The following is a 22981-nucleotide window of genomic DNA, read 5'->3' on the forward strand; positions in this document are numbered from 1 at the left end:
CGTGACGTCACCGGTGTGAGGGCTCCGCACATTCTCACATTGTTTACAATCATAGCCACAAGCAGCTAGAGCGATTCGGACCAAGAAAGCCACAATTCCCCATTAATTTGAGCGAGGATGAAAGATTTGTGGATGAGGATATTGAGAGTGAAGCATTAGAAAAAAAAGAAGATAAAAAATAGGGCGAGGACAGTGGGAGCGATTCAGATGTTATTAGACACATTTACTAGGATAATTCTGGAAAATCCCTTATTGTGTTACTAGTGTTTTAGTGAGATTATATGGTACCTGAAAGTCGGAGGGGTGTGGAGGACGTAATAGTCCGCAGCAGCTGCAGGAGGACGCAAGCTCCGCTCATAACTACGGTAAGAGCCAACTTATTACCACAATTTTCTCACAGAAACCTACCAGTTGACATGTGGTCGGGAACCATGTTCGCTTGACCGCTCTGTTCCATAGTAAAGCTTCACATTCAGGAATTTTAAACAAGGAAACACCGGCTGTGTTTGTGATGCTAAAGGCAGCCGCAATACACCGCTTCCCACCTACATCTTTCTTCTTTGACGTCTCCATTATTAATTGAACAAATTCCCAAAAACTTTGCGGAAAATTTAAAATTGCAATTTAGTACACTAAAAAGGCTGTATTGGCATGTGTTGCAATGTTAATATTTCATCATTGATATATACACTATCAGATTGTGTGGTCGGTAGTAGTGGGTTTCAGTAGGCCTTTAATGTATAAATATCAATCATAAAATGCTGTTATTATATCAACAAAATACTAATATAAGGATATAGTTTCCGGACAGAAAGTTGCAGGAATGTACACATGATCCCATGCTTACATGTCATTGTGCAAAATGTGAATGTTTTAATGCTCGGGTAGTTTTTTTTGCATCGTCTCGTCTTCTCTAAAAAAAAAAAAAAAGAATACCTGGATTGTTAAAACCGCTCGATTCTAACGCGTCTCTCCCAGTTAATTAAGCATAGTATGGGCTTGCTGGTCGTCCGTGTCTGCAAGGCAGGCACTTTTTTTCAAGCACGCGCAGAAGCAGACAACCAGCCAACATATCACTCAGCCGAGCATTAAATTTCATATCCCCATGGCGATGCACCATTGTCGAGACCGAAAAGAAGGTTTACGGCCCGCTGCCACGTGGACTGCGCGTGCGTGCCTGTGTTCACCTTTTTAAGTTCCCTCCAACCTTTCCTCGCGCTACAACTGCACCACCAAGCCAAGGTCACGGTAATAGGCTGAAGAGGTGGAGCGCCTAAACTTCCTTACCCGTAATGCACAGAGCCACTGAATCAAATCATTAAGAGACCTTAATTATCACTTAATTATTCCCTCACCTCGCCCGGCTTCGCATATGCATTTGACGAGGAGGGGGAATCGGGACTAGTGAGGCAGAAAAAGAGACATTAACCCCGCCGCGGGAACAATAAAAAGCGTGGAAAAGGCAGATGGGGGAAAGGGGAAAGGACTGAGGCTACCATTTAAAACGGGCGAGCGATACGACGCCGCATCATTGTTGAAACGGTAAGTAAATCATGCAAGAGTAGAAAGGGGGCATGGAAAGTGGGGAGATGTTGACTGGTGCCTGCTCCGGGGTCAGACGCTTGAGAGACCGCAGCAACTGCTGCTCCGTGAAGTCCTCCTCTTTCCCGAGGAGCCTCCTTGAACATTTGATGCAGCATGAAACAAAGACAAACTGCATGTGGGCGCCGCTCTCGGGAGGATCGCCGCCTCACGTGCACCACACAGGTGCACTGGCTTTTGCGCCCGTCTGGTGCTAGATTGTGATGAACAGATTCAGATTGTTTTTAGAACTGGTGACTTTTTGGATGAATTGTATATTTAAAAGTAGTTTAGTAGGCGCATATTACACCAGTTTTAAATTCACTGTATTGCCTCCTTGTCCGCATTTAAGTTAGAATATTACTTTTTAAATGTCTTGATGGCGTTACACCTTTTTATTTATCTGACCTGCTCCTGAGGTCCTCTGGCACTGACCATTTAGGTTCACCAAATACCAGAATAAAGACCCACGGTGAGGCGGACTCCACCTCTGGCACAGCCTTTTAGACAGCCTCAGAACTGCTGAGTGTGTTGATGTTTTTTTTTAAATGGTTAAAGACACACTTTTTAATTAGTCTTCTTACTGATCATCTTAAAATTCAGTGTTTTTCATTATTTTATTGTGTTGTTTTCTATCTTAATTATTAATGTTACTACTATTATTCTCTCAATGTACTAGAGGCACACAGCGTATGGCCAACATTCTGATTGTGGTGCCTGGGTGTTTGTGTTTAGAACTGGTGAGTGTTTCCTATATACTTCCTCAAGCGACTTTTTGGATACATTGTATATGTAAAAGTAATTTAGTAGGCGCATATTACACCAGTTTTGAATTCTTTGTAATGCCTCCCTGTCCACATTAAAGTTATGTTATTACTTTTTAAATGTCTTGATGGCGTTACACCTTTTTATTTATCTGACCTGCTCCTGAGGTCCTCTGGCACTGACCATTTAGGTTTACCAAATACCAGAACAAAGACCCACGGTGAGGCCGACTCCACCTCTGGCACAGCCTGCCAGAGAGCCTCAGAACTGCAGCGAGTGTTGATGGTTTTTTTTAATGGTTAAAGACACACTTTTTAATCAGGCTTTTTACTGATCATCTTTTAAAATTCTGTGTTTTTCATTATTTTATTGTGTTGTTTTCTATCTTAATTATTAATGTTACTACTATTATTCTCTCAATGTACTAGAGGCACACAGCATATTACACCAGTTTTAAATTTGTTGTAATGCCTTCCTGTCCGCATTAAAGTTATGTTATTACTTTTTAAATGTCTTGATGGCGTTGCACCTTTTTATTTATCTAACCTGCTCCTGAGGTCCTCTGGCACTGACCTTTTAAATTTACCGAATACCAAAACAAAGACCCACGGCGAGACGGCATTTAGCCATTATGGACTCCACCTGTGTCACAGCCTGCCAGAGAGCCTCAGGACTGCAGAGTGTTGATTTTTTTATTTTTAACTTTTTAATCACGCTTTTTACTGATCATCTTAAAATTCCGATTGTGGTGCCTGGGTGTATGTGTTTCCAATACACTTCCTTAAGTGACTTTTTGTATAAATTGTACATGAAAGAGTAGTTTAGTAGGCGCACATTACACCAGTTTTAAATTTGCTGCATTGCCTCCTTGTCTGTCTTAAAGTTATGTTATTACTTTTTAAATGTCTTGATGGCGTTACACCTTTTTATCTATCTTACCTGCTTTTGAGGTGCTCTGGCACTGACCTTTTAGATTTACCAAATACCAGAACAAAGACCCACGGTGAGGCGGACTCCACCTCTGGCACAGCCTGCCAGAGAGCCTCAGGACTGCAGAGAGTGCTGATTTTTTCTATAAACGGCTCAAGACACACTTTTCAATCAAGCTTGACACTGATCATCTTAAAATCTTATGTTTTTATTTTAGTGTGTTGTTTTCTATCTTATTTATTAATATTACTACTTGTCAGACTAGTTTAGTAGGCGCACAATACAACAGTTTTAAAGTCGCTGCATTGGCTTCCCTGAAACAGTTGACTACAAAAGCGATCTTTTTGAATGTCTCTAATTATTTTTAGCATAGCATTCTCCTCTTCTGCTGTATTTACATTTCCACATAGCTAACCAAGCTGAATTGACCACAATCTATTGTACTGGAGGCCCACTGCGTATGACCAACATTCAGAATTTGGTGCCTGGGTGTTTGTGTTTAGAACTGGTGAATGTTTCCAATAGTAAAGTGCTACTTTTACTCCGTTACACTTCCTTAAGTAACTTTGTGGATAAATTGTACTTGTCAGAGTAGTTTTGTAGGCGCACATTACACCAGTTTTAAAGTCGCTGCATTAGTTCCCTGAAAGCATTTGACTAAAAAAACATTTTTGATTGTCTCTGATGATCCTAATAACCATTACCAACATCAGAACGCAGAGGAAAAATTTACTTATCTGTTAGATCGGAGCTTGAAAATTACAAATGTTAGCTTTTTAGCATATAGCATTCTTCTCTTTTGCTGTATTTACATTTCCACATAGCTAAACGAGCTGAAATGACCACAATCGCCCCCTATTGTACTGGAGGCCCACTGCGTATGGCCAACATTCAGAATTTGGTGCCTGGGTGTTTGTGTTTAGAACTGGTGAATGTTTCCAATAGTAATGCGCTACTTTTACCCCGTTACACTTCCTTAAGGAACTTTGTGGATAAATTGTACTTGTCAGAGTAGTTCAGTAGGCGCACATTACACCAGTTTTAAAGTCGCTGCATTAGCTCCCTGAAAACAGTTGACTAAAAAAAATATATTTTTGAATGTCTCTGATGATCCTAATAACCATTACCAACAACATCAAAACGCAGAGGAAAAATGTACTTGTCTGTTGGATCGGAGCTTGAAAGTTACAAATGTTAGCTTTTTAGCATGTAGCATTCTCCTCTTCTGCTGTATTTACATTTCCACATAGCTAACCGAGCTGAAACGACCACAACCGCCCCCTATTGTACTGGAGGCCCACTGCGTATGGCTAACATTCAGATTGTGGTGCCCGAGTGTTTGTGTTTCGAACTGGTGAATGTTTCCAATAGTAATGCGCTACTTTTACCCCGTTACACTTCCTTAAGTAACTTTGTGGATAAATTGTACTTGTCAGAGTAGTTAAGTAGGCGCACATTACACCAGTTTTAAAGTCGCTGCATTAGCTCCCTGGAAGCAGTGGACTAAAAAAAACATATTTTTGAATGTCTCTGAAGATCCTAATAACCATTACCAACAACATCAAAACGCGGAGGAAAAATGTACTTGTCTGTTAGATCGGAGCTTGAAAGTTACAAATGTTAGCTTTTTAGCATATAGCATTCTTCTCTTTTGCTGTATTTACATTTCCACATAACTAACCGAGCTGAATTGACCACAATCTATTGTACTGGAGGCCCACTGCGTATGGCCAACATTCAGAATTTGGTGCCTGGGTGTTTGTGTTTAGAACTGGTGAATGTTTCCAATAGTAATGCGCTACTTTTACCCCGTTACACTTCTTTAAGTAAATTTGTGGATAAATTGTACTTGTCAGAGTAGTTTAATAGGCACACATTACACCAGTTTTAAAGTCGCTGCATTAGCTCCCTGAAAACAGTTGACTAACAAAAACATATTTTTGAATGTCTCTGATGATTCTAATTACAATTACCAACAACATCAAAACGCAGAGGAAAAATGTTCTTATCTGTTAGATCGGAGCTTGAAAGTTATAAATGTTAGCTTTTTAGCATATAGCATTCTCCTCTTCTGCTATATTTACATTTCCACATAGCTAAACGAGGTGAAACGACCACAATCGCCCCCTATTGTACTGGAGGCCCACTGCGTTTGGCCAACAGTCACTTTAGAGATAAGAGCATGGAAAATAGAACTTCACATATAGGTGGGAAAAATAGAAGAAACTGGTTTGACAAATCAGACCAATTTAGTACATAGAAATGTACTGACTGTAAAAAGTGACATCTTCAATGCTTACTTTCAAACTAGTAAAAAAGAACATTTATATCATGTGCTGACATCTGTGTCAATAGAAATTTTCACATTTCAGCCTACAGGAATTCCACTTTCAACTAGAGAAAACATGAGTATAAGTCCAAAGAACCATTAAAAAGTTTTTTCACACAGTAATTACTGAAGTAATTATTTTGCTGACCACTTTTACCTGAGTCCTATTATTCTGACGTAATGTTCGGTCACTCTATGCCAACAGACTGCGACGTGATTTGCCAATAAATCCCAGCAGCGCAAACACAATCAAGCAGATAAAGAGTTAGCGGCTAGCATGGCGGCGACAGCTGTTGCCAGGCCCCAGGTTAATTGGCAACATGAAATGACGAGTGGGTGTGACGATTAATTAATTGTCTCAAAGTGTGTCAGGCTTGGCAGCGTTTTTTTAACGGGCTTCTTGCCAGCGTTAGGGATTTAAATGGAAAAATTCATGTCAATAATAGCAGAATAATGTCACTGATTTGCCATTTTTGTCTCCAAAATTGTGATTTTATTTGCGATTTTTACATTTTATTAAATAAAATGCATACAAACTGGGAAAATAAAACTGCCACACATTACAAAAATGTGATAATTTACTTAAAAAATATTCATCTTTATGCTGACAAACTCGGAGCTTGTGTCTACATCCTGCTCTTAAACGGAATAAATAACCAATAATAACTAAACAGTGTTTATAATGTTATGTAATCATAATATATAATAATAATAATACAAGTAATTATTTAAAAGTAAATACACTGTTATTTATCATTACTGTAGAACTCTTATTATAGTTAATCATAGTCACTCACATTGACATCCCGCTGGGTTTTGAGTTTTTCCTTGCCCTAATGTGGGATCTGAACCGTGCAGCCCTTTGAGAGATTTGTGTTTTAGGGCTATAAAAATAAACCATTGATTGATTATGCATTGAAAGGTAATTGAAAAGTACATTACTTTGACATACTAAATAAATAAACCAAAAAAATTGAAAGGACTTCTTCCTGTAAGCAACATTTTTAACTTTAATGAATATTAAACATCCTAAGGTGCATTTCTTTCCCCAGTTAGAAAAACTAAGTCGGACTTTCCTTTTTGTTTTGTTTTTGTTTTTTGCGATCTCGTGATTACTGCATTCCCGCTCGTTCATCCGTGTTGATGGGCTCATATTGCCCATCTGGGACGTTTGGCTTTTGTAACCATATTTTTTGCCGCCAAATTTTTGGTACTCATGGCAATTTTCTCAGACTCTCTGTACGTCCGAGAGGAATTGAATGACTGAAAAGAGAGGGCTCACTGCGTTCAGTTGATTCTACTGTTAAGTAACATAAAAGATAAATCACCTCAGCATCGTCCGGTTTTGCACTTATTAAAACCTCGAGGTCGATTAAATATGCAGCAGTTTTTATTAGTCGCGCTGGGTAATATTTTCTTTTTTACTGTTCCGTTATCCAGTTGAGTTTTTTAAGACTGAGTATTTAATTATGCAAGGATAAAATTGGGGGTTTTAGGTAGGTAAGGACAAATTTGTAAGCTTCTTTGCATTTTTTATCGGTCGGAAAAATGTATTAGACTTGGATAAACTTAATTGATCAACAAGAGATATTGTTCCTTGCAGTAGCTCAGTAACAAAGGATAAGGATGGAAAGGATAATGCACAAAAAGAGGGCAAAAACAAAAGGTATAAAGTAGACTAAAAATGTACAATAGTAGCCATATAAAATATAATATATATGTAATATTTACATATTATATATACAGTATATTTAGATTTAGAAATTCATTTTCACTGCCGTACTTTTAAACAATAGACATTACACATCACAAAAACAAAGATAACAAAAAGACATCATACATGACCAAGACATTTATAATGTTATACAATATACGGCTATTGTATTATATTATATTTGTATATAATATGTGCCATATATAATAAATCCCAATTACCATGTACAATAATACACTATATGTAACAGCTGCACCAAAAACAAAAAACAAAAGTAGATCCTATAGAAAATATAAACAAAGAGGGGTAGCTAGGGTTAGAGTGATCGGTTAGGTTGTGAGTTCAAAACCCCGGCCGAGTCATACCAAAGACCATAACAATGGGACCCATTACATCCCTGCTTGGCACTCAGCATCAAGGGTTGGAATTGGGGGTTAAATCACCAAAAATGATTCCCGGGCGGGGCCATCGCTGCTGCTCACTGCTCCCCGCACCTCCCAGGGGGTGATCAAGGGTGATGGGTCAAATGCGGGGAATAATTCGGCCACACCTAGTTAGTGCGTTTATGTGACATAGGCGCGGTCAGGTAATAGACAAATATCATCTATTACGCGGATTAATCCATCATCAATATTAATCAGATGAAAACTATTTTAACCCGGCTGCAGTGCAGAATGACTTAAAATTAGAGATGTCCGATGTCCGGAAGTAAATTTTCAACCCTTGAACGCACAAGCAATAACAGACCTTTTCCGCGTCTCTCACAAACGTTGAATGCGAAACGTTATGGTCAATAGCGTTGAAAAAAATTATATAAATTAGCTGCACCGCTTCATAAGCCGCAGGGTCCAAAGCGTGGGGAAGGAAGTAGCGGCTTATAGTCGGGGAAAATACGGTACTCTGCATTAGAGATGCCCGATAATATCGGACTCCCGATATTATCGGCTGATAAATTCTTTAAAATGTGATATCGGAAATTATCGGTATCTGTTTCAAAAAGTAAAATGTATGACATTTTTTAAACGCCGCTGTACGGAGTGGTACATGGACGTAGGGAGGAGTACAGAGCGCCAATAAACATTAAAGGCACGGCCCAATCACACAATACCTACGGCTTTTTCACAAACACAAGTGAATGCAACGCATACTTGGTCAACCGCCATACAGGTCACACTGAGGGTGGCCGTATACACAACTTTAACACTGTTAAAAATATGCGCCACACTGTGAACCCACACCAAATAAGAATGACAAACACAACATAAACGCAACATAAAAAATACCCGGACCCCCTTGCAGCACTAACCCTTCCGGGACGCTACGATATACACCCTTCGCTACCCTTTACCAAACCCCGCCCCCCTCAATAATAAATATAGCAGTGCCATATTGGCATTTTTTTCACCATAACTTGAGATTTATTTCGTAAAACCTTGTTACATTGTTTAATGCATCCAGGGGGGCATCACAACAAAATAAGGCATAATAATGTGTGTTAATTCCACAACTGTATATATCCGTATCGGTTGATATCGGAATCGGTAATTAAGAGTTGGACAATATATCGGGATATCGGCAAAAAAGCCATTATCGGACATATTCACTTCCATCCGTCCATTTTCTACCGCTTGTCCCTCTTGGGGTCGCTGCAGCCTATCTCAGCTGCATTCGGGCGGAAGGCGGTGTGCACCCTGGACAAGTTGCCACCTCATCGCAGGACGTCTTTACTTCAAATTTCTAAATAGTTTCCGGCAAGGCATTTTGGGCGGTTTGTCCGAGGGGTGTCATAATCTGCAAGTGCAAATGGGCAGTGGCGGGCTGCAGGCGCAAACAAGCCAACATGGGACATTTGAGCAGAAAAAAACCTGACTGAACAAGTCAACTGATAAAAATAAGTATGAGCGCTTTCTTTTCACTCAAAATAACACTTAAGTTACATAAAAGGAGTCTTGGGTATGCATTAATGTTTCTTATAAATGCGCTTGCCGACCTCAAAGCACTTTTATTTGGTACATGGTGTATTGATAAGTGTGACCAGTAGATGGCAGTCACACACGAGAGATATGTGTCGACGCATACTTGCCAACCCCTCCCAATTTTACCGCGAGACTCTCGAATATCAGTGCCCCTCCCAACAATCTCCCGGGGCAACCATTCTCCCGAATTTCCCCCCGATTTCCACCCGGACAACAATATAAAGGAGACTATTAAATATGTCTCCATTATTTTTTATCAATAAACCCTAAAGTAGTCAGGCACAAAGCTATTTCTCAGCGTGTGTTTATTCCAGCCGCCACGTTAATACAAGGACACGCAACATCCGGATTCCCATCATGCATTGCTTCAAAACTACGGCAAGTAGTAATGTCCAAAAACATAGAAAACACAACGGCGACGACTAGTAAGAAGAAGTGTGCTTGCAGGTTCCAAAATGATTGGAAAAAATAATTTCAGTTCATCCAGGACACATTTTGCCTGCACATTTTGTAGATCAGACTTTTCCATTGAAGACGGTGGCCGAACTCGGTATTTTAACATAAATGTGTTTGATTGTGAGGCATTAAAAGCCACCAAATGCAACGGGTCCATCACACCCACAAGCGTGCAATGTTCAAATTGTTGTTACTCAGTCCACATTTATGTTAAAATACTGAACAGATGTTTACCGTATCGCAATAAACATCTGTTCAGTATTTTAACATAAAAGTGTTGGATTGCAACATTGTTTGTCAACAGGGTCTGCTCTCATTTTCTCGCACATTTGACCCCCTGATGTTCTGTGAACCTACACTCTGTCGTCCTCCTGTTTAGGCCTGCTATGTGTGTGTGTGTGTGTGTGTGTGTGTGTGTGTGTGTGTGTGTGTGTGTGTGTGTGTGTGTGTGTGTGTGTGTGTGTGTGTGTGTGTGTGTGTGTGTTACTGGATATACATTTCTTATCATTCTAGCTATAGTGGAAAGGGAGGCCCTCACAACCTACTGACTGAACGTGGGTCCACACAAAGTAGGAAAGACGTTTTTGTGTGTTGGTGTGGTACTAGATATATTTCTTTCATCATTTGAGCTATAATGGAAAGGGGGGTCCTCACAACCTACTGACCAAACGTGGGTCCACACAAAGTAGGCAAGACGTGTATGTGTGTGTGGTACGAGATATATTATTTTCATCATCCTAGCTATAGTGGAAAGGGGGGCCCTCACAACCTACTGACTGAAGTGGGTCCACACAAAGTAGGCAAGACGTTTTTGTGTGTTGGTGTGGTACTAGATATATTTTTTTCATCATTTGAGCTATAGTGGAAAGGGGGGCCCTCACAACCTACTGACCAAACGTGGGTCCACCCAAAGTAGGCAAGACGTGTATGTGTGTGTGGTACGAGATATATTATTTTCATCATTCTAGCTATAGTGGAAAGGGGGGCCCTCACAACCTACTGACTGAAGTGGGTCCACACAAAGTAGGCAAGACGTTTTTGTGTGTTGGTGTGGTACTAGATATATTTTTTTCATCATTTGAGCTATAGCGGAAACGGGGGCCCACACAGAGTAGGCAAGACGTGTGTGGTACGAGATATATTTTTTTCATCATTCTAGCTATAGTGGAAAGGGGGGCCCTCACAACCTACTGACCAAAAGTGGGGTCCACACAGAGTAGGCAAGGCGTTTTTGTGTGTGGTACTAGATATATTTTTTTTCATCATTCTAGCTATAGTGGATAGGGGGGCCCTCACAACCTACTGCCTGAATGTGGGTCCACACAAAGTAGGCAAGACGTTTTTGTGTGTTGGTGTGGTACTAGATATATTTTTTTCATCATTTGAGGTATAGCGGAAACGGGGGCCCACACAGAGTAGGCAAGACGTGTGTGGTATGAGATATATTTTTTTCATCTTTCTAGCTATAGTGTAAAGGGGGGCCCACACAACCTACTGACCAAACGTGGGTCCACACAAAGTAGGAAAGATGTGTATGTGTGGTACTAGATCAATTTTTTTCTTCAATCTAGCTATAGTGTAAAGGGGGGCCCTCACAACCTACTGCCTGAATGTGGGTCCACACAAAATAGGCAAGACGTGAGTGTGTGTGGTACTAGATATATTTTTTTCATCATTCTAGCTATAGTGTAAAGGGGGGCCCTCACAACCTACTGACCAAACGTGGGTCCACACAAAGTAGGCAAGGCGTTTTTGTGTGTGGTACTAGATATATATTTTTTCATCATTCTAGCTATAGTGGAAAGGGGGGCCCACACAACCTACTGACCAAACGTGGGTTCACACAAAATATGCAAGACGTGAGTGTGTGTGGTACTAGATATATTTTTTTCATCATTTGAGCTATAGTGGAAAAGGGGGCCCTCACAACCTACTGACTGAAGTGGGTCCACACAAAGTAGGCAAGGCGTGTTTGTGTGTGGTACTAGATATATATTTTTTCATCATTCTAGCTATAGTGGAAAAGGGGGCCCTCACAACCTACTGACCAAATGTGGGTCCACACAAAGTAGGCAAGGCGTGTTTGTGTGTGGTACTAGATATATATGTTTTCATCATTTGAGCTATAGTGGAAAAGAGGGCCCTCACAACCTACTGACTGAAGTGGGTCCACACAAAGTAGGCAAGGCGTGTTTGTGTGTGGTACTAGATATATATTTTTTCATCATTCTAGCTATAGTGGAAAAGGGGGCCCTCACAACCTACTGACCAAACGTGGGTCCACACAAAATAGGCAAGACGTGAGTGTGTGTGGTTCTTGATATATTTTTTTCATCATTCTAGCTATAGTGGAAAGGGGGGCCCTCACAACCTACTGACCAAACGTGGGTCCACACAAAGTAGGCAAGACGTGTTTTTGTGTGTGTGGTACTAGATCAATCAATCAATCAATGTTTACTTATATAGCCCTAAATCACTAGTGTCTCAAAGGGGGGCCCTCACAACCTACTGACCGGGCGTGGGTCCCTCAGATCCAAACAGCTCTTTAAAGGCCCATTGAAACCCACGACTACCCACCATGCAGTCTGAGAGTTTATACATCAATGATGAAATATTAACATTGCAACACATGCAAATACGCAATTTTTAGTTTACCAAATTTCAATTTTAAATTTCCCGGGAGTTTTTTCTTGAAAGCGTCGCGTAATGATGACGTGTACGCTTGATGTCACGGACTGTTAGGAATATGAGCGCTGCGCACACACACACAGCTAAAAGTCGTCTGCTTTAACGGCATAATTACACAGTATTTTGGAGATCTGTGTTTCTGAATCCTTTGCATTTTGTTCAATTAATATTGGTGAAGTCAAAGTAAAAAGATGGAGTTGGGAAGCTTTAGCCTTTAGCCACACAAACACAGGGTGATTCCTTAATTGTTTAAAATTCACGGAGGTGAAACTTTACTATGGATCAGAGCGGACATGGATCCCAACCGAATGTCAACCAGCAGGTTTCGGAGAGAAAATTGTGGTAAAAAGTCGCTTCGTACCGGATATCAGCTGAGCTTATGCCACCCATACAGCTGCCATCGATTACCCTGAGACACCCGTGCACACACACCTCCGACTATCAGGTACTATTAAACTCACTAAAACACTAGCAACACAATAGAAAGATAAGGGATTTCCCAGAATTATCCTAGTAAATATGTCTAAAAGCATATGAATCTGTCTCAATGCAATCGCGTTTTTTTATTTTTTTTACTTGTTTTTTTTTCTAGTCAGTTGCTATCAATATCCTCAAAGACAAATATTTCATCCTCGCTCAAATTAATGGGGAAATTGTCGTTTTCTCGGTCCGAATAGCTGTTTTTGTTGGAGGCTCCCATTAAAATCAATGTGAATATGTGAGGAGCCCTCAACATGTGACGTCATCGTCTGCGACTTCCGGTAGAGGCAGGGCTTTTCTGTTAGCACCGAAAGTTGCGAACTTTATCGTGGATGTTCTCTACTAAATCCTTTCAGCAAAAATATGGCAATATCGTAAAATGTACAAGTATGACACATAGAATGGACCTGCTATCCCCGTTTAAATAAGAAAATCTCATTTCAGTAGGCCTTTAATAGTCTACTTGACCACATGCTGGCGCAACAATAACATGTTTTTATTCCCTGTCTGCAGTTACAGGAGTACTACAAGAAGCAGCAGGAGCAGTTGCATCTGCAGCTTCTGACTCAACAGCAGCAGCAGCAACAACAACAACAACAACAACAACAACAGCAGCAGCAGCAACAGCAGCAGCAGCAGCAACAACAACAGGCTGGCAAGCAAGCAGCAAAAGAGGTGAACTTGCAGTTCTTAAACTCCTGGGTGGTTGGCTGTGGTCTCATCTTAAGACCGACGTTATGTTTCCTCCACACGGCTGCCGTGCCAACCTACTCGTTTTTTTTTTTTTTTTATGCCTTCAGCTGGGAGCCCGAGGTGAAGTCTGCTTATAGAAAGGGTCCGCCTCTCTTTTAATTGTCAATTAACCTCGCCAAATGCTGCTAGACACCCACCCCCTCTCTGTCGTGCATAAGTAAATATGAAGGTGGCGTTTAACCACAGCTGTGAGTCGCTTCTGAGGATCACAGCCGAGACAAGAGGTTGTCTGTAGACCAGGGGTGTCCAAACTTCTTGAATGGGGGGCCGCTTGGGGCTAAAAAAGTTTGGCTGGGGGCCAAAAGCCGACTATATACATACTGACTACATATATATGTATAATGTCTCCATATATATATATTATGTAGTCGATATTTACGTGTATGTATATATATATATATATATATATATATATATATATATATATGTATACATGTATACATATATGTAGATCATGTTTATATACACATTGATTACATGTATGTGTATATATATGTGTGTACATTATATGTATATATGTAGTTAATATGTATATAAATATATATATAAATATATAAACGTATATATGCATGTGTACAATTATGTAGTCGATATTTATGTACATATATATATGTGTGTATGTGCATATGTATATACATATATGTAGTCAATATGTATGTGAATATTTACACACACATATATATATATATATATATATGTGTGTGTAAATATTCACATACACACATATATATATATATGTACATAAATATCGACTACATAATTGTACACATGCATATATATATACATATATATATATATATATATATATGTGTGTGTAAATATTCACATACATATTGACTACATATATGTATATGCATATGCACATACACACATATATATATGTACATAAATATCGACTACATAATTGTACACATGCATATATACGTTTATATATTTATATATATATATATTTATATACATATTAACTACATATATACATATAATGTACACACATATATATACACATACATGTATACAATGTGTATATACACATTGACTACATATATGTATACATGTATACATATATATATATATATATATATATATATCCAGATACATATTGACTACATATATACATATAATGTACACATATATTTATATGTGTGTGTATATATATATACATACATACATATACACGTTTATATGTGTATATACACATACACATTGACTACATATATGTATACATATTCACATATAAACATACATATACATAAATATCGACTACATAATTACACATGCATACATATATGAGTTTATATATGTATTTATATATATATACACACAAATGTATATTCATATACATATTGACTACATATATACATATTATGTACACATATATTTATGCATTTATATACACACATACTCATATATGTACAGTATATATACACATATGTGTATCTACACATACACATTGACCATATATATATATACACATGTGTATTTACATACATGCATACACACACACATATATATATATATATATATATATGTATTTATGTAGTCAATATGTAAGGATATAAGTATGTATGTATTTATGTTGATATATATATATATACATATAAACAACTAGTAGAGGAAACTAGATATACTTCCGGTTCAAGGCACGAAACAGGAAGTGCATTTTCAACAACTTTTCAGTGTCTCTGTCGGTGTTGAAAACTATTTGTTGAATACAAAAGATTATGGCCGTTTGCAAGAATAAATCCATACATCAGCCGCACTGTTGAATAAGCGTTTATAGTCCGGAAAACACGGTAATACAAAGAGTTTTTACGGCCTTTAAGATTTTAACGACTTGTATGTCCTGTCCGCGAACGCAATCGGTTGCCCAGATGTTTAGAACTTGCTAATTCGCAGCAAAGGACCCGAGCGGCGCGGGGAAACAAATCACGCTGAGACGTCCTGACAGAAGCACGCATCCCCGCATTCCGACTCCCCTCCCAGGGGGCCCGCGCCGGCACACCTCACCTTCCGTGGCCACGTCGAGCGTGACCGAAGCAAAACAGTTGTGGTCGCCTCCCATGTTGAGAAGGGCGTCTGAAGCCCCCCCCCCCCCCCCCCCCCTCCCTGCCTCCTTTCCTCACCCTGCCGCTGTCCCAGTTTTCAGGTTTGTTGTCCTGTAACAAGCAGACAAGTGCAATCGCTGGTCACACTGGTACACGCGGAGACCGAGAGCCTTGATGTGTGCCGGGTCAATGCACCAACGCATACGCTCGGGGCCTGGGGGAGGGGGGGGGGGGGGTGTATGGCGTGCATCTTATACGATATTGCTTGTTGCAAACTCCAAACAGTTCGTCTGTGAAGCCGGAATCTGCGATTTGCGGATGATAGCGACGCTAACAAGGAGAGGGAGGAGGAAGCCAAGATCCAAGCAGGGGGAGGATAAAACCTTTTAATCTCTGCAGAGTTTTGTACTCCAGTGGCTACCACTTCTTGACCTTTCCCCCATTTTCTGCTATTCCTTTTGCCGTCTTGTGCTCTGCCAGACTAGGAACGTGTGTGTGTGTGTGTGTGTGTGCATTTGGGACTGGTCAGGAGTCAGCTTAATGAAGTGACTCTGAGCGTCGCAAGAGATGTGTGCAAGTGTGTGACTGTCCATCTCGTGTGTGTGTGTGTGTGGTGTGTGTGTGTGTGTGTGTGTGTGTGTGTGTGACTGGCAGGCTCAGACAGTGTGTGATGTGCTCATAAATCACATTGACAGCCTGTTACAGCGCTAGCTTTGGCCACTCAGCCACAGCTAATGTAAACAGAACACAGACACACACATACACACGCAATGTGCGCTTTAAAGAAGGACATATCTCTGGAGAGAATGAGAGACAGAGGGGGGTTGGGGGGGGGAAAGGGTTGCACAGGAGCAAATGCAATAGGCAGACTCGGGGCGAAGAGGAAATAAAAAAAAGAGTGCTGGACAGAGAGAGGAGAGCGAAAAGTTTTCTCGGGATGAGAAAAAACTTCACTGTAAAAGTGTTGAACGGAACCGAATATAACGGCTGAAAAAGACGACGGTGCTGCATGAATAGATTATTTTAGTTATCGTGTTGCCAATCGATTAGTTTGTTTGATTAAAGGGGAACATTATCACGATTTCAAAAGGGTTAAAATCAATAAAAATCTGTGTATTTTTTGAAGTTTTTTTCAAAATTTTACCGGTCGGTCCCCGAATATCCTTAAAAAAAGCTTTAAAGTGCTTGATTTTTGCTATTTGCGATGCGACTATCCATTTCCCGGTGACGTCATACAGTGCTGCCAATGTAAACAAGCAACGAGGAATACCACAGCAAGATATAGCGACATTAGCTCGGATTCAGACTCGGATTTCAGCGGTTTAAGCGATTCAACAGATTACGCATGTATTGAAACGGATGGTTGGAGTATGACAAGGGCGTAGAATTGGGTAGGGACGCTAGGGACACGTCCCTACGAATATCCAGCCGCTACTGTGTAGTCACTATCAATACAAGCGCTGCCCGTAATGTTTAGTCTATGATTATGGCACAGAAAGGGTTAAATGTCGGTCTCTGCTAGAAGTCCCGCCTCTAACCTAAATATCGCTCCCTGATTGGTTGCCGCTTTCATGCTAACTTACGTGTGATTGGCTGTCCCCGCTGTCACTCCTCACTGTGGAAAAAACAGTCCCACCTATCCAGACGTTAGCTCCAAATTAGCACTGCATCTCGTCTTTTCCTCCGCTTTTTTTCGGGTGAAAGTCAATGCTCAGTCCCCTCTACCATTGTTAACCCTTCCCGGAGGTGAACGTTAACCTTAAACATGTGAATTCAACTACTTTAGTCTGTTTTTTAACATCGTAAAAACATCAGCTGTCTTTTTCTACGGACTGCAACAGTCCGTTGTCATGGATACATGACAACAACTTCCATTCATACCAGTCATACGTGCCTGAGGCGGAGTGATAGCCTACGCTGTGATAAGGCTTTAGAATAGTAGCCGTGCTCAATATTTAAACCACGGTTAACAGCCAATCAGATCGCCGGATTTCACCTTTCCGTTTAATTTTTTGAATTTTTTTTAGTTTCATGTACAGTACAAAAGCAGCAATAGAAAGAAGTAGATGAAGGGAAAAATTTGGAGTGATTTAAACACAAGTTGGGGAAAAGACTATTACAGTTCATTTATGTTTATTTAGAATGTTGTATTGCATGAATGTATTTCTGATGTTGTTGATGGACAATAGGCTGTGTTAATTGGCAGTATGATGCACAGGTGCACTACAGCCCTACACTAAAGAGTAAAGATGAGAACTCTTCCAAGTTGTCTCTTTTGCTTTCATTTTAGTTGCTTTACCCTATAACATCTGCATGACGTGAAATTATGATTGCTAATGTAAAAAAAAAAAAAAGTAAACTTTCAGAGTGCTGCCTTGGAGCACTTCTGTGTCCCGACCAATCTCAAAATCAAACCTACTCCCTTGGAGTATGAAAGTATTGAAGAAGAAACTGAAGCTATTGAGCGAATAGCTATTGACGCTATTCATAGCCATAGCATGGCCGAATAGCTGCGTTAGCATCGCCGGTAAAATGTGCGGCCCAAACGATCAGGACTTTCGCATCTCGTGACACTGGAGCAACTTAAATCCTTCGATTGGTAAGTATTTGTTTCGCATTAAATGTGGGTGGAAGGAAACGTAATATAGTTGCAAATGCATCTGCAGGTTATCCGTACATCTCTGTGCCATGTCTGCTTTAGCACCGCCGGTAAATAGCATGTTAGCATTGATTAGCGTAGCATGTTAGCATCGATTAGCTGGTAGTCACACCGCAACCAAATATGTCTGATTAGCACATAAGTCAACATCAACAAAACTCACATTTGTGATTTCGTTGAATTTATCGTTGCAAATGCATCTGCAGGTTATCCATACATCTCTGTGCCATGTCTGTCATCGCCGGTAAAATGTGGAGACACTCTGGCACATTAAATGGGGGTCTGGCGGCAGACACTTTCGCATCTTCGGGCCAGTGGTGCAACTTGAATCCCTCCCTGTTAGTGTTGTTACACCCTCCGACAACACACCGTCAAGGCATGATGTCTCCAAAGTTCCAAAAAATAATCGAAAAAACGGAAAATAACAGAGCTGAGACCCGGTGTTTGTAATGTGTTGAAAATGAAAATGGCGGCTGTATTACCTCAGAGACGTCACGTTCTGACATCATCGCAAAAATAGGGATGAACAGAAAGGCGTTTAATTCGCCAAAATTCATTCATTTACAGTTCGGAAATCGGTTAAAAAAATATATGGTCTTTTTTCTGCACCATCAAGGTATATATTGACGCTTACATAGGTCTGGTGATAATGTTCCCCTTTAATCGAGTGGTCGAATAAAGTCGTACAATTGTCCTCCAGGAGAACGCCTGTGCGTGACATCTTTTAAGTTGGGGGGACTGGTGCACAGACAGCCACCACACTGCCCTTGGCAAAGAGAAGGCCACGGTCCAATGGCATGGAGACCAAGACAATTGGGGGGGCCCATCTTTGCTGCAGCCTTCTTCCGCCTTTGTGACCGTTGTGGAGCGTCTATGCAACCGTCATCCGCCCATTCTGCCGTTGAGGTCTTTTTCCACGAGAGAAAGACGCGCAGACTCCAACGTCGGTCGAATAAAACACACTTCATTGCCAAAATGTGTGTTTTGGGGATTTTGTGTTTAATAATCCCCTGAATTAGGAAGGTTAAAGCCGGAATCGGACCATGAAGCATAGATGGACATTTAGAAAAAACTAAAATATCGAATAACAAAACGTGCACTCACAAGGAGCGAAAAAAACAAACCCAAAACGCATTCAAACGGAGTGGAGAATAAAGGTGCACTCAAACGGAGCGGGGAATAAACAAAAGGTCACTCAAAGGCATTGGAGAATAAAAAAAAGTTGCACTCCAACGGCATGGGGAATTAAAATAAGGTGCACTAAAATCGGCGTCGGGAATAAACAAAAGGTGCCCACAAACGGCATGGAGAATAAAAAAAAAGTGCACTCACATGGCATGAAGAACTAAAAAAAAAGGTCCAATTAAACGGTGTGGAAAATAAACAAAAGGTGCACTCAAACAGCGTGGAGAATAAACAAAAAGTCACTCAAGGGCATTGGAGAATTACAAAACCTTGCACGAAAACGGCGTGGGGAATTAAAATAAGGTGCCCTATAATCAGCGTGGAGAATAAACAAATGGTCCACTAAAAACGGCGTGGAGAATAAACAAAAAGTGCACTCAGAGGGCATGAATAATAAAAAAAAAAAAATGATGCAATTAAACGGTGTGGAGAATAAACAAATGGTGCACTCAAGCGGCATGGAGAATTAAAAAATAGGTGCACTAAAAACGGCATGGAGAATATACAAATGGTGCACTCAAACGGAGTGGAGAATAAACAAAAAGGTGCACTCAGAGTGGAGAATAAGCTACACAATGTACCAGGAAGAAGCCAAAAGAGGTGTTTATGAGCGGAGCCTACGGGAGAGATGATCAATAACTGACTAATTTTATTAGATATGATAGCAGGTGTGCAACATTTAACGTGATTTTCTTTTTTTTTCTCTAAAAATTTCATGGGAAGTATTCCAAGTTGGACTCGGTACATATGAAGCTGCGTGCACGGAGTGTAAATAGCTTTACATCATCTTCAGTTAATTTTTATTAATTACCATTTATCATTAGGGGTGTCGGCAAAAAATAAAATTTTAAATTATTTGTGATTCTTATTTGTAACGATTCTTAATCCATAAAAAAAAAATCAAAAATCTATTTCAATTTAAAATTATATTCTTGTAATCTTTAAGTAATATGCAAATTTATCAGAGCTGTTTATCTATTTTAAGAATAACAAAAAGGAGTGAAAACATAAACACAAAGCACATTTAAACAAAGTGGAGAATAAACAAAAGGTGCACTCAAACGGAGTGGAGAAAGAGTATACTAGCCTGACTCACAAACGTCAATCATAGAACTGGCAGCCAATGTTATTAATAAAGTATTGACCTTGAATCGAGAATCGTTTTGAATCGAGAATCGATTCAGAATTGAATCGTTACTCACAGAGTTAGAAGTCACGCTAACCATACTACCATCTAGTCTGTATTTTTCCAGATGTTTTAATTGACTTTTAATTAAAAAATAAACAAGTACAAGTGGTCCAACATCTAATAATTGTCTCAGACATTTTTGCAATACAACCATATTCTAAAGCAGTGGTTACCATGAATTGATTTACGTGGAACCCTTTAGCAAGTTGAAAAACGTATTCGGAAAATGTACTGTGTTGTACAATCTACTAATAAAAGTTTCAATCAATCAAAACATTTTTCAACAAGTAACACCTCAGAAAACCCTTTGCTACAAGTACCACCATAATGACCAACATCACAGGAGAGTAGTAGGCCCAAGTATTCATTAAAAACAAGGCAGAGGTTTTATTTATCAAGTATATATACTATTTGTGGCCACTGTAACTCAAACGGAGTGGAAAATAAAAGGTGCACTCAAACGGAGTGAAAAATAAACATATGTTGCACTCAAATGGAGTAGAGAATAAACAAAAGGTGCAGTAAAACGGAGTAAACAATAAACATGGTGCATTTAAATGGAGTAAAGAATAAACAAAAGGTGCACTCAAACAGGGTGGAGAATAAACAAAAGGTGCACTCAACGGAGTGAACAATAAACATATGTTGCACTCAAATGGAGAGAACAATAAACATATGGTGCACTGAAACGGAGTGGAGAATAAACAAAAGGTGAAGTCAAACGGAGTTAACAAACATATGGTGCATTTAAATGGAGTAAAGAATAAACAAAAGGTGCACTCAAACAGGGTGGAGAATAAACAAAAGGTGCACTCAACGGAGTGAACAATAAACATGTTGCAGTCAAATGGAGTAGAGAATAAACAAAAGGTGCACTCAAACGGAGTGAACAATAAACATATGGTGCACTCAAACGGAGTGAACAATAAACATATGGTGCACTTAAACGGAGTGACGAATAAACAAAAGGTGCACTCAAACGGAGTGAAGAATAAGCTACACAACTGTACCAAAAAGAAGCTAAAAGAGATATCTGAGAGCGGAGCTAACGGCAGAAATGATCACAATATAGCCAAGCGAGTGGAAACATCCTTGGAGCAGAGTGAACCATAGTTAATAACTGCCACTTAAAATGGCATAGTTAACATTAAACTACAGTAGCGTAGTAGGCCCAAGTATTCATTAAAACAAGGCAGAGGTTTTATTTAACATGTATATTTGATATTTGTGGCCAGTTTGAACAGTAACACTGTGTTTGAATACTTAATTAAGTGTTTTGGGGGGGGGGGGTTTGGCACAGTTTGAGAATTACTGTCCTAAACGGATTAAGTGAATTGTAGTTCTGTTGGAGTAAACACCTCCAGCACCACATTCTCTCCTCAAAGCTCCAGTCTGATAGGAAGTGACCTAGCTGGCCTTCCTGTGAGTTCTTTCACTGTTCAAAGGGTTCCACGCTGCCTCTCTCACACATGGACGCCCAATAAGCAGGTCCTCAGCTCCGTCTTTTTTCTTCCTTTTTTTTCTCCCAGCGAGTTATCTGCAAGAGATAAAGCTCATCCCTCTCAGGGGTTAGCTGTCGGGACTTCAAACAGCTCCAGTCCAGCCTGGGAGAGCAGGAAAGGGGACATTTATCATCTTAGCGCACACACACACACACACACACATACTGGTTATCATTTGGAATGGGGACCAAGTTTTTGATCATGACTTGTGGGGACCACCTGTGACGCTTAGCCGGCATTGTGGTGCGGGTTTGTTCTCTCTATAATGCAGTCGGATTGGACGCAGCTTCAAGGTAAGAAATGATGATTTATTTAACACTACAAAAACAGACTACAAACAGAAAACACTTGTACAAGGCACTAAAGACAAAACAAAAAGAACTAGCATGGGAGCTAGAAAGAACTGAAAGCGCTATCATGTAAGCTAGGGAAACAAACAGAAGAATAGCGTAGAAGCTCATGAATACAACAAGTATTTTACCACAATCGGGGATAGCGACGTCACCTGTTGCATCGCACAGCAAACTAGACTGCGAGGCTGAATGAACAAAAAGGGAAGGCTTAAATAAAGGAGATAATCACAGAGCAGATGCGCGTGAAAAACAAGATGCAGGTGACACTAATGTGTGGCTATGGCAATGGAAACAAACAGGAAGTGCCACCAGGAACTAAGGAAGACAAAAAACAAACAGGATGTGATATACAAACAGAACAAAACCAGAATATGAC

General features: G+C 40.0%; 1 protein-coding gene across 2 annotated transcripts in view; it reads left to right on the forward strand.

Moving 5' to 3' along the window:
* The window catches only part of foxp4 (forkhead box P4), a 311486-nt gene that overhangs the window by 202083 nt on the left and 86422 nt on the right, over positions 1–22981 (forward strand). For both annotated transcript variants that reach the window (XM_061922608.1, XM_061922609.1), the window contains one exon: positions 13433–13594. In XM_061922608.1, coding sequence (XP_061778592.1) covers positions 13433–13594 — 162 coding nt within the window. The remainder of the gene's footprint in view (positions 1–13432; positions 13595–22981) is intronic.

Source organism: Nerophis ophidion, linkage group LG16 (genome assembly GCF_033978795.1).
Source record: "Nerophis ophidion isolate RoL-2023_Sa linkage group LG16, RoL_Noph_v1.0, whole genome shotgun sequence".
Lineage (NCBI taxonomy): Eukaryota > Metazoa > Chordata > Actinopteri > Syngnathiformes > Syngnathidae > Nerophis > Nerophis ophidion.